Consider the following 19771-nt stretch of genomic DNA (forward strand, 5'->3'; position numbering starts at 1 on the left):
ACTTCTCTGCAGAATGCGATATATCCGCTCAACCAATCACAGCACAGCATTCCACGCACTGTAAACAGTAATGGCGGCGCTCTGAATACGGTCGGCTCCTAGTTTACCTGAGCTACTTTGTACTTTATGTTCAACAAACAAACAAAAAATGAATAATTTTGACGGCATTGATGAACCTGTGCTGGTTTCTGCGGTGGGGAAGAAACGTAAGTCATCGAAATCTAATCATTTATGTGAGGAGATTAAGAAGATGAGGCAGTAATTTATAGCATTAAAAAGATATGACCCGTTGAATTCATTTTAGGAGCGATGACTGATTGAATGTGTTTTTAGTCCAGTGCCTGTATGTAAGATTAGTATTGTATTGAGTTCAGAGGCTGTCATGTGAGGATCAACTCACTTTGTTGTGTATTTTCAACCGTTTCAATATGAAAAATAACTTTTATATTGATTCAATGGATTTAAAGCATTTAAAAAAAATAATTGTCATGGATTTATTGCATTTTGGGGAAAAAATGACTCATCTTTATTTATATAGCACCAATATCAGTTTTTATAATAAATCTTTTAAAAACAAAATCCGGATTTGATTTTTTAATGTTACTAGAACCTAAAGATGCTATGTGAAACTTTGAAACAGAAAATAGTGTTTTTCATCTTGCCGCTTTCTTTGCAAAGAAACCACATTTTTACTCAAATTAATCAAAATGGATTTATAGCGCTTTGGAACCAAACTCTTAATGTACAGTGACACAATGTATTGTTAAATGATCTTATTGGATGTTACCAGAAGAAATCTGTCTTAACCCCCCCCCAAAAAAAACAGAGCAGTGGGTAAGGCATTTGCTCCACTACATAAATATTAATAATATGAAAAGAAAATATGTTTAGTCAAAATATAGAGCCTACGATGTCTTTTAGAACAATGTGGTGTAGTTACGTCGTCTACCATTCAAGGGGCATAAATAAAAACAGCATTTACGCAGAGATTTGGGCCTGAGGTGGCCACTTTAAAGGCGCTCCATCAGCCGCGCGCGCCTGTGATTGATCGGCAGTGAGGACACGCCCACTCGCTTGGTACGTGAGGTCTCGGCCCTAGCGACACTCTTCATTTCAATTAAGGCCCAATTAGGGAGCCATGTTGTGCTAATTATGCCACGCTTCACATTCCCAGAATAAAGTGAGCGCGTGTTTACTGAGATAAATAAAGACACGGGCTGCCAAGGCGAACTGACCTTAATCAGATTTTCAGAGCTTTCTGTGTGCGCGTGCGCGTGCGTTGGTGTGTGTCATACTCTGTGATTGAAACAGGGTGTAATGATAAGAGTTGGCCGTCTGGTGGCAGTGTTGTAACACGTCTTGTGAAAACGTGGCGCCAATTCCCCGTATCATTTTTTCCTATTTGACAAATAATGAAATCAGGGAGGGTTGTTTCATGCTGAGAGGTTGTTTGCTTGTGCGTGTGTGTGTGCGCGCGCGCGTGTGTGTGTGTGCATGTGTGTTAGAGATGAATAAAAAATGTGCGGCTACATGTGGGGACTGTTTCTGCTCAGGCGTGTGAACAAAGTCTGATGAATTGGTGTCTAAAAACCATACAGTATTCAGCGTTGTGGAATATAATACATAATAATACAGAGTAATGTGCTGTGTTTTTATAAAATCTTCTCAGTTGGTGTATAATGTAGCCTAACTGGAGTTTTTTTTACAGTCAGACATTTTTTTGCAGCCCTAACCACAAAAACATGGCATTTAAGACATGAAATGAAACTAAGATGACAAATGTGATGAACATTTTACAGAATCTGGTGACACCTCAAATTAGTTGACACCCCCGTCCCCTGCCTAAGATGGGGTTTGATCCGAGTCCAATTCGCTTTTAACTTGCGCGGAAATCCTCTTTTACTTCCTCTCTGGTTCTTTCGAAACACATTGTGACACAGACTGAATTAAGACTAGTTTTTCACACGCTGTCTCTGCTAATGGTTAATCTCGTCTAGCCTTAGAGTCGTGATCAATCCTCGCTTGTGAGACTGGCCGCTGTATTGGTCATGTTTATGGCTAGTCTTATGTAATATGTCTGACTGATCATCTGCACCACTAGCGGCTGGTATTGATCAAACTCTTTCTTTTTAGCACACTAGAGTTTTATTATCTGTAAAGAGGGAACCAGGAGAAGTGCTTTGGGATTGAGCTGGGACTAATCCACCAACAAAGCCCAGATCTGTCACCTGTATCCTCTATCATTTGTCATGTGATATTGAGGGAGATGGTAAACTTGCCCCTGTTCGTGTTGTAGAGGGATAAGTTTAATAGTTTCAAATTAAACCGTAGTTCAGATGTTAATACGGTCTCTCTGGCAGCTAAACTTATACAATATTTAACCCAATTCCCAGACAGCACAGGTACGTCTGTAAAATGTCTGCAAAAGATCTGGGCTGAGTTTCCCGAAACCTTCGTATCACTACGACGTTCTTAAGAATATATCGCTACCACTCTTAAGGTATAACTTAAGAATGACGTAGCGTTAAGAAGTTTTCGGGAAACCCAGCCCTGTGTAACAATATCACATAAACATCTTAAAAAAGCACTTTTTTATACATTCTAATTCATCAACATCGTACAGACATCTTCTAGACGTCTTTCTGATAGGAAACATCTCAGAGACGTAATGCAGATGGAACATTAAAAAAAACACGTCTTGCAGATGTAAATGCAGACATCAAATATACATCTCCCAGATGTGCTGTTAGGGTTGTAACTCAGTTTGTTTATGAATGTGAAAAATATATGCAAAAAAAATGTGTGTAGTGCTTACAAAGGCAAAACGTGGGATTTGTACATAGTTGCCATAAGAACCCCTCATAGCACACTGACATCTGGGAGACGTCCATTTGATGTCTGCATTTACATCTGCCAGACATCTCTGAGACGACTCCTGTCAGATGTCATACCAACGTCTAGAAGATGTTTATGATTTAGAATGTATGTAAAACTGACTTTTCTAAGATGTTTATCAGATGTGTTTACACTCCAGATCATCTAGTCTAGTGTGAGAATATGGTTTTCTGTAAAAATAAAAGATAGATCACTGCGCTACAACCTCTTCTACTCCAGCAGCTGTTTCGGGTGTTTCTATTCAGAGTCGGCGTGCTAATTGTGAAGGACATCTTCGCGACAGCAAGTGGGCGTTCCGTGGCACTCGCGACACGTCTGCGTGGGTGTGTTTTTGAAACGTGCGTTGCTGGTAATCGGCTCACCGAGTGTTTGTTGCTCTGTACGACGTGTCGCTTGTCTTGAAGATGTGTATACATACTCGCATCTGCTTGACAGCAAAGCTGGATGTTTTTAAACATTTCAAACTGTATTTTGTTGACTTGATTTGATTGACGGGTCTAAAGACAAACATGGTTTATCAAGAAGGCAGTCGTAATCGGACAGACAGGCGGGGGTAGACGGGGGAACCTGTCGCTCTCTCTAGATTCTGTCTCTAGGGGATGTGATAGTGGATAAAAGGATTTGATTTGTTGTAGTGTAAGGCGAGCCAGGGATTAAATGGTAACTTGACTTTCAAAGTGCCTGCGACATGGCCAGCGCACGCTCCTGGCCTTATGTCCGCACGCGCGCATACAACATTGTGTCTGCCGTGTCACTTTGGCCTGATCTCGGAAGCTGCTTACTGCAAATCAAATCTATTCCGGCCACATCTCTGCATCTAACAAAATAAACAGCTCGCACTATCCTCTTCCACCCCTTCATCCATCCGCAGATCGCTTAGTGGGAGAGAATGAAAAGCCATTTGTATTAGAGTGATGCACTCTCTAGGGCGCCAAGAGAGGAAAGGACGGAAACGCATAGATGAACACAGAGAGGGGAAGGGTATTTCCTTTTATCACCACAATAAGTGGCCCATTTTGCCATGTGTGGTTGCCATTCTTCTACAGCCACAGATCAGTCCAATTTTAGGCAATTGGTCTGTCAAGCACACACCGCCAGTGTTGCTCATCCATGCATTAATTTCGAGAACCGGGGTCAGTGTTGTGGCATCACGTCATACATGCTATTCAGTTTTTAAAGGAGTAGTTTAACCCAAAACAAAAATTCTGTCATCACTTACTCGCCCTCTTGTCATTTCAAACCTGTATGACTTTAGCAGAACACAAAAGAAGATATTTTGAAGAATGTTGGTAAATGAAAACCGTTGGCCCCCATCGACTTGCATTGGTTTTGTGTCCATAAAATAGAAGTCAGTGGGGACCGTTTTTATATTTGTTGATCTGATCCCTGGATCAGCTGAGATTTTGGGTGGGTGGTGTAAAGGTTGAAAACCTCTGGTCTAAGCCAAAGTTGACACTTAAACGTAACATAAATGAGAACTCCATTAAGTTTCACGAGCTATGAAAGAGCAACATCTGAGCGATAAAATGTTCCTCCAGGGTGCCGCAAAGCTCCACGTTCCCGAGTCCTTCGCCCAACATCTGCTCCGCATCTCCGCGTCTGATCGACTGCCACTCTGTACCCATCAGCGGCAGCCATATGCCATCCCAGCGGCCATCTCCTGCAGTAAACAAACGATAGATTTTGACAGATGTTCACCGGCCGTGATCGCTCTGGCCTGGACACGGTTCTCGCTCTGACAGGTGGACCCTCACCCGTAACCTCCATTGTAATTACAGAGTGAATAGATTTAAAGATCAGACTGTTTAAGGCGGCCCTGAATCAACGCTTGTGTCAGGCGCTCTATTGTCCTCGGGGCTGCGGTGTGCTGAAAAGGCCACGGCTACCCTGCCATTTCTCATAATGGACTTTTTAGTTAAAGGACTGGAAAATAATAAGCGGACTTCACTGCGGAAAGCAGACGGCGTTTGTCTTCGCTGCCGTCTCAACGTTTAGGGGAAAAACGAGAGATATGCTCTTTTATCTCATATACACCCACATAGACCCCTGCAATCTACTCAGCCCAGATCTGATTTTTTTGAGGATCTATTGAGAGAAATGCAATATAATATTCATAATTTCTTCAGAGGTGTATAAAGACCTTACATAATGAAGCGTTATGTTTTTATTACCTTAGAATGAAGTATTTCTGTCTACATACACCGCGGGTCCCCTTGCATGGAATTCACCATGTTGTTTGTTTCTACAGAAGCCCTAAACGGACAAACTGCTCTGCAGAGCGCGTTTTGTAAATACGTTATCTACTTCGGCAAAGAAGCGAAAACCTGACAACATCTTAGTCCTGTGTCAGCCACCGTAGTGCTTCGAAAGGGAGGGGGAAGGGGTGGAGTGAGCCATTGGTTGCAATTCGCAACTTCACCATTAGATGCCGCTAAAATCTCCACATTGCTCCTTTAAGACAGACAGATTTTTGAGTTTTCATTTAAACTTGAATGTATTTCAACACTTCTTTCTTTGCAAAGGACCAGCATCACTTTGGAATGAAACTCTGTTGGAGTATGAAGAACTGATGATTAAACACAAACCCGATAGAACTTCTGCAAGGCTGAGCATCTCTTGCGGCTGTCTGATCCTGCGCCCCACTCGGGGAAAAACGCAAATTTAATTAAAACAGAATTAAGAGCATTGTTATTCCGATTGAAGACACCCGGCTTTTCCTCGTTCACCCTCCACCCGAACGTCCCGGATTCCAGTTGACGTGGTTCATCTCCGTCGGTTTACTTGAGTACATAGCTTGCATCTGGTGATCCGTTCTCCCTAACACATGAGTCTTTCTGTCTGTTTGTCTGAAGAACACAAACGCTGTTTCTTTGCTGTAAAGATTGAGTCTAATACCGCATTATTGGATAATGAGAAAAGCCTCTACAAGCGGCACAATATCAGAAGTTAATTAAATTTCGAGCGCAAAATAATGGAGAATGTGTGAGGGACAGAAATGTCACAACCTGAAGGCAACAAAACCACGAATGTCTTTTCTCTGGGCGAGAGGGCCCGGACGCAGCTTGAGGGAGAAACGGAGAGAGAGAAGGACAGTAATAAATAGTGTGTGTCCTGATAATTGCATTAATGATTATTAGGCAAAGCTCAGGGGAAGGTGATGAGAGGGAGGCAAGCTGTCAGCTAACTTTGACAAATGGCTGCGCACCAGGGGCCACTGCTTGGAATATTAATTTACAAAATAAACTTTGAGGAGGAAGAGAGAGAGGAATATAGAAAGGAAGAGTCTTTGAAGAATAATGAAAAGCTAAATTTGTTTAACCTCCTGAAATAGGGCTTCATCCACTTTGGAGGAACATAAATACGTTTCGCATACTTTAATCGTTTATCTAATTGCGTGACATCACCTTTGGGGAAGTTTCTTCCTAAACAACAATTTGCATGTTTTCCTCTACACTACATTGTAAAAAAACAACGAGTAGGATTTACTTAATTTTTTGTGTTATTTGTGCAGGTTTTTGCACACAGTATTACACTAAGTACATTTTAATAAAAAAAAAAAACTGGGTGCAGAAATGCTACAATATTTTAAAAAGTAAAATTTACGAAAAATAAACTGTGCAAAATTTGCGCAAATGAACACAAAAAATCAAGTAATTCCTACTAGTTGTTTTTACAGTGTATAAAAACATTTTCAGTCCTCAAAATTTTCCATTGATGTGTTGCATCTAAAATTTTCCATTATTTTTGTAAATCTGTAGTTTATTTAAATTTATTTAAGGCCCTTTATAGACTGTTTCATCACACTTTTACTCCATGACACTGCATTGCATTATGGGAAAATGAAGCTTTTAACACCGAACTCCGTGAATGCAGTGAACGATCGTAATGAGAACTCCCCACTGACATCATAAAAACGTCACACAAATGTCAAAGGAAGATGACAAGCTCTTTAAACACTTATTAGTGACCTTTAAAAGACGGTGCGTGTCTGCCATCCACCTTTTCAGTCAAATAATAATCCAGATCAGCGCTCAGTTCACCTTCGCCCTCAGCGCTGACACCAACATCTTTGATCCCACCTACCAGGTGGCCCCAAAGCTAATGATAACAACAGTGAAACCACCTCAAAAACAACCACTATACGGAGAATAACACCCAGCTCGATGCCAGGTGGCTGTCAGCCGAAGACATTTTTCACATAAATCAAACCGCCTTTGGGCTTATCAATAACAAGTCATTTAGCAGGCGGAGAGTGGTGCCGATCTCCAGGGGTCAGCGCTTGTTTGTTAGATGGACATCTGCAGCCCTGTTTGCTTCGCCGTGGCAACGGACCTAGCGCTTTCTCTGACTCTTGCTGCATTTCTCTCATTCCTGAGCGCTGCGATGATGGCAGGCTCCGCTAGACCTAATTGCTGCTTTTAAAGGACAAGTATTGATAAATGAAATTATTTATGCATAAATGTATAATTTCTGTCATATATTCTCCCTGTTGAATAAAAAAGCACCATGCCCTGATAGCACACATACATCTGGCATACGTCTATTTGATGTCTGCATTTACATCTGCAATACATAGTTTACTCATCTGCAATGGGCCTATGTCTCAGAGACGTCTGCTGCCAGATGTCATATAAAGACGTCTGTAAGATGTTTATGATTTAGAATGAATTTACGCAGCAGATGTTTTCCAGGTCTTTAGCAGACGTCTTACACACGTACGTGTGCTAGCTTTATAGTTTGTTTGATTTGTGTGATATATTTCATGTTTTCAAGCCATATACTCTAGTATAGCGTTTTTTTTTTGAGGTGCACACAGAAATTAAAGTTGTTTTAGGTTGAACGGTTCCTTTAGTAACAGAGGAAATGCCAACACAAATGCACACGTTACTTATGCTATGCCTGGACAGTTCGAAAAATCACAACGATTTTACTACAGTAAACATAGCTTAAAGGAACACTTCACCCAAAAATGAAAATTCTGTCACCCTCAAGTTGTTCCAAATCTGTATACATTTCTTTGTTCTGATAAACACATAGAAAGATATTTGGAAAATGCTTGTAACCAAACAGTTTTTGGCTACCATTGACTACCATGGTAGGAAAATTGCTTCATAAATTTCTTTGTTCTGTTCAACACAAAAGAAGATTTTTTGAAGAATGCAGGAACAGTTCTGGCGCACTTTTGACTACTATTGTCATTTTTCCTACTTTGGTAGTCAATGGTTTCTGAGAACTGTTTGGTTACAAGCATTCTTTCAAATATCTTTCTCTGTGTTCATCAGAACAAAGAAATGTATACAGATTTGGAACAACTCGAGGGTGAGTGAATGATGACAGAAATTTTATTTTTGGGTGAACTGTCCCTTTAACTATGTTAATTGTAGTTTAACCATAGTAACTTTGGAGCCATTGTTTAACTATGATATTTTGTTGCAAAACTATACTGTAAAATTGTAATAAATACACCAAAAAGCATAATCACTTCACTTTAACTATAATAAAACCATGGTATTTTCTTTAATTTGTGTCTCTCACAATCTTTACATTTATGCATTTGGCAGACGCTTTTATCCAAAGCGACTTACATTGCATTGTACTATACATTTGTTTCTAATTATGTGCAATCCCTGGGACCGAACCCATGACCTTGGCATTGTTAGCGCCATTCTCTAACCACTGAGCTGTAGGAAAGCTTTGTGAAGAACATGAGAACACTTATTTTTAACTGGAGAACTGGTATTTTCGGTGACCTTTTTCATTTTCATCAGTTTATAGACTTGGCTATTAAAGGTCCAGTCAGTGAAATCTTGTGGCAAGGTTGCGAATTGCAACCAACTGTTCACTCCACTCCATCCCCTCCCGTTCGAAACACTACGACGGCTGACAGAACATGGCGAATTATATGCAAGGGGACCTGCGGTGTATGTAGATAAAAATAGCTCATTCTAAGGTAATAAAAACATAACGCTTCATTGTGTAAGCTCTTTAGACACCTCTGAACACATAGTTATGTGTATTATATTACATTTCTGTCAATAGATCCTCCAAAAATTTACACACTGGACCTTTAAGACTTGCATTAAAATCACTTTCCTTCCTATTATCACTTTATTCTCTCTTTCTCGCTCGGTTTCATTAAATAATTATTAATTTAGTGTTTAATTTTTATAATATTTTGCCTATGAAACTGGCCCTCACTGCATGTATGTTTATCGAATACTCTGACGGGTCCAGCCAAGAAAGGACCTTACAAAAACCATACGCAGGACCAATTACGACACAGTAGATCTTACGCAAATATGCCCTCGATTTACGTATCAACAAATAAATCCCTATAATTCATGCCGATGGCGAACACAGCTCTCAGTGGAATGACAAAATCAGCCACTTAATGTGAACGTTCATTAAAATGATATAAAAAGCAGAATGCCCCCTTGGATTTGCTAAATGGGTAATAAGTCAACAAAAATAGCGTTTTTCTCATTACGGATCTGAAGCTGTCAAATGCTTTATTCCCTGTGTTTGTGTGCATTTCCAAATTTTTGATTCAGAATTTAATTTGGCCACATTGGTTGGTTGTTGAGTTCTGTTTTTAATGGATTCCTCCAATCTGATGTGTTCTAACAGTTTATATACAGGATATAAAATAGCAGAGCTGCAACATGTTGGTTTGGACCACCTGCTGGAGATAAGTTTCAGAGAGAGCAGAGCAACAGCGGGGAGATAATTTACATGTGTATCCTCGTGCCCTTGTATTGACAGTGTTTATGATACAGAATGTGTATGTGTTTGAAGAACCCATGGGTTGTGTTGAGTATTGAGTGTGTGTTTGTGTGTGTGTAACTAAGTCTCAGACAGAACAACTCTGGCATCATTTCTGTGCAACTCCTGGTGCGTTTGGAAGCACTTTATAATACATAGTTCATGTTCAGTACATATGATTTCTACAATGCAAAATTGAACTTCTACTCAGTATTTGTTTTTCCCCAGTACAATGTCTCAAAAATTGTTAAACCACAATACATTTCTCTAAAAGAAAATATAAAAATGTAGCAAGTTTACACCTAAATCAAGCAAATACTGTATATCTGCCTATTGGGTGAGAATGATTCAATTAAATTAAATAACTTGATTCATTTTTCTTGCATTACCAAATATTTTTGCTTGTTTTTAGCATAAACTCACTTAATTTTGATGACTTTTTCTGAACAAGATTTACTATCTTAAGTCCATTTTTTTCTAAGTGAAATATATCTTAAAACATATATTTTTTAAGAGTTTATTTGCAAACAGATAACTCGGTTTTTACAAATTTTCAAAAATCATGTTGTCAATTAATATCAATCCAACTGCAGTTGTGTTGTTTTCATCAAGTAGTAACAACAAACGAATTATGCTGCCAACACAATTAAACACTTTTTCTTTTTTTTTAATTATAGAGAAAGAGGAGGAACATATTTATATAAAACAATTCAGCTTTAAATGACACTTTTACAATAATTTTCTTACATCAGAAGATATTGTGATTTCAGACCTTTTCAGGAAGTTTGTTCCATATTTTCCATCATTTGGTTTGTTATTGAGAGTGTACTGGCATGTTTGATCTAAAGTCCTTTTTAAAAGATTTTTCCCAGAAAATTAAGAGTGATTTTTTGTACATGTGACAATAACAAAGGGTGAGATGTACAAATTACTCTGAAACCCTTTATTCCCCCTCACATTTTCATCAGGATAATCTGGTGTCTGACAGAAAAAAGTAAGAGAGCTGACATATGTTGTTTAACATTGCTGCATAAGTGTGTGTGTGTGTGTGTGTGTGTGTGTGTGTGTGTGTGTGTGTGTGTGTGTGTGTGTGTGTTTGTGGTTTGCCCCCCTCCCAGACTCTTCCCTGCCTCTCAGGTGCTAAACTGTGGCAGTTAAAGGCCTCACAGAGAGGTATAAATAGGATTGTCTTCCCATGGAGACGCACAGTCTTTTATTGGAGTATCAAGTGACTGAGATCCAGAGAGCCTGGAAGACAGACAGCAGCGTGCAGAAAAACACACCCGGCTTCCCCTGTGCCCCCATGCGGAAAAAGCCCCAGGGGAGAATTTGCCAGCTGAGCTTCAACAACAAGGTAGGACGACCCAGCTGACTGCCAGACTGACTGCTCTCAGCTGTTTGTGCGTCTCAATAGTTCACTTCAGAGATGATAGCTGAGACCCAGGGTGCGGTACAGACATACAGAGAGAACAGGCCAGCATGCGCTCGCCATGGGAGTGTTATGGTAAGCGCCTGTTCATTTATTGATCGGAAGGGGACTGCTTAGCGTTTATCCAGACGCAGTTGTTTTGAGACTGCAAGGGTTTGACAGCAGCTGCTAGTCCAAGCGACGTGTCTTCTGGGTGATTCGTAGTTTCTATTTGTGTTTTTAAGTCGATCTCTGGCCTCAGGGAGGGACGTGGTTGAATCATCGGTGAATCAGGACAGAATCTGAATGGCAGCCGTTACTGTTTTCTTTCATTTGATTTCAGTCGTTGGCTGTGGAGTGGAAGACTTGTTTCACATTCCTACATATCCCCCTCTCTCTCTCTCTCTCTCTCTCTCTCTCTGTCTGTCTGTTTTCTTCTTTTAAATGTCATCGAGCTCCACAGACTCAAAACTCCTGTTTCAGCACAGAAAATGACTATTATAACTGATTGACAGCCAACTCATGGCACCCGAGAAAGGAACGATGGAAAAAAATTAAACTAAAGATGAGGGATTGGAAAAAAGCATTAAGGAGGATAGAATTTATGTTTTCAGATGCGGATCGATTGGAGAACGCTTGTCTCATGCATTTTACACAGGCGCTAAATGCCACTTATGGTATAATGCTGTACTCTGGGTCAGACCAAAGCTCTCTCCCGCTTGGGCCGGGATTTCACAGCGCTTTTAACACACCGCGCCTAGTCTTCACTAAATCTCTCTGATTGTGTTGGAAATCAAGTTGTTTTACACTTCTTTTGTGGATTTGCGAGTCTTAAACCCCTTTTCTATTACATCTAAGAACGTTCCTTGGTAGTCTAATCTCATAGTCTCGTATACATTCATGAAGTATTAACCTCTTTTTTTTTTAAGCAGGAGATACTAAGCTGACGCCATGGAGAATGGGAGGTGGAGTTGCGAGGACGCTCCCAGAGCTTCCATGCCAGATGAGCTGTCTCATCCGAAGTTCTCCGAATGGAAGTTTAAGCTCTTTCGGGTCAAATCCATGGAGAAGGCGCCGCTGCCGAATGAAACGCCGGTGGAGAAGGAGAATGTGGCTGAGGTGGAGATGGAGATGGTGGGCTCCCCGGGTAGCGTGATGAAACTCTGTTTTGGAGGGAAGAGCAAGGAGAACGTGGAAGGAGCTCGGGATAGAGTGGACCTTAAACTGCAGGAGATTGACACCCACATGAATCTTCTGAAGTGAGTCTAACACCAAAAAAGAAGAATCAGTTCTCTTAGACGGCAATGAGGTGAAAAAGAGAACAGAAAGAGAACTTTGTTCTGATTTTTCTCAGTGAGAAACAGAAAGCTTGTATGTTTCCCCTAGAGTTTCAGAAGAGGTGTCAATGTCATTGAGTTGTGATGAAGTCTGAAATCAAAATTCATTTTATAAGTCTTTCATTTTATATGAAACTCTTTCAAGATGCTATCAATTTTATATCGCTTTTCTTTTACTGTTTGTCAACAATTCTTAATTATGTCTTTTTGTTTAAATTTTTTTTAAATGTTGGCTGAGTTAGTGACATTGTTAAGGTCTGTTCTTTGAGACAAATTACAGATTTATGGACCTTTTTTCACAACAAAATAGTCCTCAGTTGTGTATTATGTAAACTTAAGTGTAAGTATTAAAACTTAATCTCAGATGTTTTTCCTGAAGTTGCTTAGGATAAAAGAAACAATAAGATTGTTGCATGATGCAGGAAGAGTATGGAGGTGTAAAATGAATGTAGATTGTAGGGGTAAAAAACTCTGGATTTGGGTACATTTGTTCAGAAAATTTTGAGTTCCTATTTAGTTCTTTAGTAATATTGACTTGAGATTGCAGACTTAATTAATCGGAGCTCAGTTTGAGACATTGTTGTGATCTCTTATGAAACTCTAATTGAGACATTTGTACTATTTCTAGGTTTTTCTCAGGAGAACGAGCAAGTTTTCATTTGCTCTCCATTTAAACTCATTGATGTCTACGAGCAGTCATTGAGATATTTAAGAGATCTCATCTTTGATTTGTTTCTTTCTAATGGATAAGAAAAGTTTCAGTTTGCGTCTCATTTAATGTCGTTGCTGTCTATGAGAAACAATTAATAACTAAAGGAGATCTGTGATTTTTGTTTTTAATAGAATGTTGTTTTTCAGTTCTCCTTTAGTACTGTGATTACTAACTGTACACTCTTAAAAATAAAGGCGCTTAAAAGGTTCTTCACAGCGATGCCATAGAAGAACCATTTTTGGTTCCACAAAGAACCATACTGTCAACGGTTCTTTAAAGAACCATCTCTTTCTTACTTTTTTATAATCTAAAGAACCTTTTTTCGCCACAAAGACCCTTTTGTGAAACAGAAAGGTTCTTCAGACATTAAGGGTTCTTTTAAGGAACCAAAAGGTTCTTCTATGGCATCGATGAACCTTTTGAAGCACCTTTTTTTAAGAGTGTACTGTGACAAGGATTATTGATTCAACCTCTCTCTGAACCTCTCATCTGAATGTTGATTAGATTTGTGTTCATTTCAAAGCGTGTCCTTGTTTGTCTTATAAACATTCAACCAAGAATTGCTTAGCTTTTACTTTTTTCTCTTTGCAGAACTTTTACTTTTTTATCTTTGCAGAACTCTATGTCGCCTGTGCGGACTGTCCATACGGAAAGCTAAAGGTCCAGCGCACGAGGTCCAGGGAGACTTGGAAGAATCCAGCAGATGTTCCCTGCGCAGGATGGGCTGCAAGCTGGCGACCTGGCCGGAGGTCATCTCGAAAGTCTTCAAGGTGGACGTAACAACCGACATGGAGACGGTCCATCCTTACAAATTCTGTCACCGCTGTTGGACTACTGCCATGAGAGGCGGAGGTTTCTGTACCTTCACCAGGACCAGGATCTCGGAGTGGAAGCCCCACACCTCCCATTGCAACATCTGCTTCCCCAAGAAGACCTCATTTAAGCGGATGGGAAGGAAGCGGGCCAAGCCGGTAAAAAGTTCACACCTTTCAAAGAGATTCAAGCATGACTCTCCAACATCATCTAATAGAGTGTGGAGACAGACCCCAGAGAGTCTAGAGACATCAGGTGGGACGGAATGGATCAAACCATCAGTTCAAAGAGGACAGTGGGTAAAGGACATCACACAATGCCAGCAGGACCATCTGAACACCAAGCTGGTCTCTCAAGACATCCCAACGGACCTGTTGCGTGCCTTTACGTGTCAAGTATGTGATCACCTGCTTTCCGATCCCGTCCAGTCGCCATGTCGACACCTGTTCTGCCGTGTCTGCATTGCAAGGTACAGTCACGCCTTGGGTCCCAACTGTCCCACCTGCCACCAACACCTGAACCCATCTCACTTGACTAGACCGGCAAAGTTCTTCCTCACGAGCCTCAGCTCTCTGCCGCTTGTCTGCCCCAGCGAGGGCTGCACTGAATGGGTCCGATTCGACTGCTTTAGAGAACACAGCCTCAACCACCGTGCCAAAGAGTCCCAAGAAGAGCAAACGTCTTCAGAGCAGAACTTAGATGGTTACCTGCCGGTCAACAAAGGGGGACGTCCTCGGCAGCACCTGCTGTCGCTGACCCGTCGAGCCCAGAAGCACCGTCTGAGGGACTTGAAGACCCAGGTGAAGGTGTTTGCTGATAAGGAAGAAGGGGGAGATGTGAAGTCGGTCTGTTTGACGCTCTTCCTTCTGGCGCTGAGAGCCGGCAATGAACACAAACAGGCAGATGAGCTGGAAGCTATGATGCAAGGTACTGCCAAGAGCATATCACCCACAGTATGTGACTGTCAAAGCAGTCACGGTCACACAAATTCAACTAAAGAACACGTAATGAATTATTGACTCGCTCGCTTAAAGTGATAGTTCACCCAAATATCATCAAGTCATCATTTCTCACCCTCTTGTCATTTCAAACCTGTATGACTTTCTTGCTTCCCCAGAACACAAAAGAAGATATTTTAAAGAAAGTTGGTAACCGAACAGCACTGGTCCCCGTTCATTTCACACAAAACCAGTGCAAGGGAATGGGTGCCAGTTAAAAACATTCTTCAAAATATCTTCTTTTTTGTTCTGCGGAAGAAAGAAAGTCATACAGGTTTGAAATTACATAAGGGTGAGTAAATGATCGAAGAATTCCCATTTTTGCATGAGCTATCCCTTTGTGATGAACTACATCTTGTCAGTACACCATTATATTTTCATTCATTACTTCCAAACAGATGCGTGAGGTGAACTGAGTATGCCCGAGATGTTTCTTCAACAAGAAATGAATTCATTATTTGCTCGTACGGTCTACTGTCAGAACGTAAATACATTATTCACCGCACTGTTAAACGTGTGAGTGCACATGTGAGACTCTTATACACAATAACAGTTCTTGTAAAGAGCCTGTTAGGACGAAAACAACATCGATAGCCCTTGTATCTGCAAATGATACAGCTACTGTCTTCAAGCCTCAGGGGAACCGGGCCCAGCTGGTGTCTGTTTTCATCAGCAGCCAATAGATCAGTATCTTCAGCCCAGCTGAGTCACCTCTCATCTGACTTAAACATTAATAATCTCGCTGATCTAGAACAATTAGGACATATTCCATGTGGCAGTCAGGATTCGAGAAATTACAAAAACTCATTTGGTGGGGGAATCTCATGAAGCCTGTCAAAGTTAATATTTCATCTCTCGACTATAATAAAGAAAGGGTCGTATTTTGCATAAAGAAATGATTCACATTACTGTAATACAATTAAACTGTAACACAGGTTTTTCCAGATCAGTTACAGTTATTTAGATTCAAATGATTATCGTACATTACAGTGATTATGCATCAGAGTTATTATAGTTTTGATTTTAGTTTTATTTCGTTTTTATTAATATTTTAAATGAACTTTTATTTTTAGATTTTTCATTTTTATGTTAATTTTAGTTAAATAATGAGCAACTTTGTTACATGCTTTTGTTATTTTATTATTTATTTGGTTATTTTTTATGTTGCTATAAAAGATTAATTAAAGTTTTAGTTCTGTTTATTATTAAAATTTTAGTGCTTTAAACTTATTTCAGTTTATTTCTGAGGCAACATTTCAATTTTTTGTTGGGTTGTTTTCCAATAATTTTTAGGCCAAAGTTTTCTTTGATTTCAATAAACAAAAATGCTTTTAAAGTTTACATTTTAGTAAACTAAAATAACCTTGTCATCCATGGACAAGTAGCCATCTATAGCAATACGCACATAGGCACATATTTAAATATACTAGGGCTGTCAAACGATCACGATTAATCGCATTCAGAATAAAAGTTTGTGTTTACATAATATATGTTTGTGTACTGTGCATATTCATTTTGTATTTATAAACACAAAAAAATTCACATACATGTATATATTTATATTTATCAATAATTGAAATTATATATAAACATTTATTAATTTTATATTTTATGTTTTTCTTAATTATATGCATGTATGTGTATGTGTTTATAAACAAAATTAATATGCATAGTACACAGAAACACATTAGTGTTTATACTGTCTAAACAGCTTTTCAAATTCATTGTATTCTGATTCTGTCTCACACACTGTTTTCCTTCTGTTTCCCCAGGTAGAGGATTCGGGCTACATCCCGCAGTGTGTTTGGCCATAAGGGTCAATACCTTCCTGAGCTGCAGTCAATATCACAAGATGTACCGCACTGTCAAGGCCACTAGCGGCCGCCAGATCTTCCAGCCTCTGCACTCCCTCCGCAGTGCCGAGAAAGAGCTTCTTCCAGGCTTCCAACAGTATGAATGGCAACCAGCTCTGAAGAACGTGTCCAGCTCTTGGGATGTGGGCATCATCGATGGCCTCTCCGGTTGGACATCCTCCGTGGATGACGTCCCTGCGGACACCATTTCTAGAAGGTTCCGCTACGATGTGGCACTAGTTTCTGCAGTGAAAGACTTGGAAGAGGACATCATGGAGGGGTTAAGAGAAAGAGGGCTGGACGACAGCGCGTGCACCTCTGGTTTCACCGTGGTAGTGAAAGAATCGTGCGACGGTATGGGAGATGTTAGTGAGAAGCATGGATCAGGCCCGGTGGTGCCTGAGAAGGCAGTGAGGTTTTCCTTCACAATCATGTCTATTAACATCCGACTTGATGATGAGGTGGACGCAGTCACGATTTTTCAGGAACAGAAGCCAAACTCTGAGCTGTCCTGCAGGCCTTTGTGCCTTATGTTTGTGGACGAGTCAGATCACGAGACCCTGACAGCCATCTTGGGACCGGTGGTGGCAGAGCGGAAAGCCATGCTGGAAAGTCGGCTAATCCTGTCTATCGGCGGTATGCAACGTTCCTTTAGGTTCTTCTTTCGAGGCACGGGCTATGATGAGAAGATGGTACGTGAATTGGAAGGTCTTGAAGCCTCAGGGTCCACTTATGTATGTACGCTGTGTGACTCGACTCGAGCCGAGGCCTCGAAGAACATGGTGCTGCATTCCATCACACGCAGCCACAGCGAAAACCTTGAGCGTTACGAAATCTGGAGGAAAAATCCTTTCTCGGAATCTGCTGATGAACTCCGTGACCGTGTCAAAGGTGTTTCTGCCAAGCCGTTCATGGAGACCCAGCCCACCATGGACGCCTTGCACTGCGACATAGGCAATGCTACGGAGTTCTACAAGATCTTTCAGGATGAGATTGGCGAGGTCTTTCTGAAGAGCAATCCAAGTCGAGAGGAGCGCCGGCGGTGGCGTTCAGCCCTGGACAAACAGCTGAGGAAGAAACTGAAGCTCAAGCCCGTGATGAGAATGAACGGAAACTTCGCCCGACGGCTGATGACGCGGGAAGCTGTGGAGGCGGTCTGTGAGCTCGTTCCTTCTGAGGAACGCCGTGAGGCTCTGCTGAAGCTGATGGATCTCTACTTCCAGATGAAGCCTGTGTGGAGGTCCACCTTCCCGGCACGAGACTGTCCGGACCAACTATGTCGATACAGCTACAACTCGCAGCAGTTTGCCGATCTCCTTTCAACCACGTTTAAGTATCGCTATGATGGAAAAATCACCAACTACCTACACAAGACATTGGCACACGTGCCTGAGATTATCGAGAGGGATGGTTCTATCGGAGCGTGGGCCAGCGAAGGCAACGAGTCCGGTAACAAACTGTTTCGCCGTTTCCGAAAAATGAACGCAAGGCAGTCCAAAGCATTCGAACTTGAAGATGTCTTGAAACACCATTGGCTGTACACCTCCAAGTATCTACAGAAGTTTATGGAGGCGCACAAGAATTCAACAAAAGCTTTGCAGGCTACGTTCAACCCAGAAGAGACTCCAGATGATGTTGAGATGGCTGTTGAAATTCCAGATTTTTAACTTGATTTACTTTCTTTATTTGATTGACTTTCTTTAAAGGACCTTATTTTCTTGATAATGACTTTATTTGTTTGACTTAATTTCTTGAGAGCAGATGCAATATCAGGTGTAAAGGTTGTATTCTTCGCTTGATTATTTTTTTGAAGCTCGAACATTAAAGCGAGCAAAATTGTTTTATGCCTGAGATAAAATTGTACGGGCAGGGTCATATTTTTCTGCTCCGCGTTTACAGGCAAATTTTCTCTGTTTTATCTCTCGCTGCATGTGAAATGTGAGGGAGTTTATTGTATTGCCAGGTTGTGACACCTTTTTATTCATGAAAACATATGAGGCAACTGTAAGTCACTGAGATTGTGTTACATTTATGGTGGCTATATTCATATATCAAAACAAAGACAAAATTGTCTTTATTGCAGAGACTTTCACAGTATTGTGATGGTGCTTCACTCAGCTCAGGTGATTCCCAGAGACACTTTATTTCATTTGCACATAAGTTTGATCCTGTCACATAGCCTACCTCAAAATTCAGTTTTTGGTTCCACAGGCACAAAGGGATATTTGCCCCACACTATTAATACAAACACACTTTAAAATATTTCTGTAACAATTATTCACGTACATTTGACCTCAAGTTATAAATGATGATTTTGTGAAATTAGTTTCATCGTTTATATTGTGTGCTTTTAAACTGTGATTCATGTTTTACTTCATAAGTATGTTTTTTTTTACTTGACTTGATTTGATTGATTTCTTTGATATCATACATTGTATGACATTTGGTTTAGAAACTTTGGGTACTCGTGGTAATTTAAAGGGATACTCCACCCCAAAATGACATTTTATACAGATATATATATATAGGTTTGGAGCAACTTGTGGGGGGGGGTAATTCATGACAGAATTTTCATTTTTAAGTGGAGTATCCCTTTACAGTATTTTTTTAATGCATCATCACTTATTATTCATTACTTATTATTCACAAAACCTTTGGTAAAATCATGATAGAAATATTGTTTTTATATTCTTTGATGAATTGATAATAAAACACTTTGCATTTCTTAAATGTGAAAATAATGTTATGTTGACTTGCACAAAGGCTGTGGAGATGTTCCTGAGATTCCTTCTTACATTGTGTGAGGACATTAGTTATTGTTGCAATTACTTAACATTTAATAATTGAATAACATTGTTTTGAAATAAATTACATTTTACTTGCCATGTGTATTTTAATTAAATAAAAGGAATAAACAATGTCAATTACTTTTTGTATGTATGTATTTATAGCCTACAGTATATCAAGATGAAAACAAAGGAAAATATAATTAA

The 19771-nt window shown here is 40.2% G+C and overlaps 1 protein-coding gene across 1 annotated transcript; it reads left to right on the plus strand.

Moving 5' to 3' along the window:
• The first annotated feature begins 10889 nt into the window (after positions 1-10889).
• rag1 (recombination activating 1) lies at positions 10890-19684 on the plus strand. The gene is made up of 4 exons (XM_057329901.1): positions 10890-11011; positions 11998-12324; positions 13731-14854; positions 16698-19684. Exons 2-4 carry the CDS (start codon positions 12017-12019, stop codon positions 18443-18445), a joined length of 3180 nt encoding a protein of 1059 aa, XP_057185884.1. The 5' UTR covers positions 10890-11011; positions 11998-12016; the 3' UTR covers positions 18446-19684.
• Positions 19685-19771: the final 87 nt, after the last annotated feature.

The sequence above is a fragment of the Triplophysa rosa genome, linkage group LG3 (genome assembly GCF_024868665.1).
Source record: "Triplophysa rosa linkage group LG3, Trosa_1v2, whole genome shotgun sequence".
Lineage (NCBI taxonomy): Eukaryota > Metazoa > Chordata > Actinopteri > Cypriniformes > Nemacheilidae > Triplophysa > Triplophysa rosa.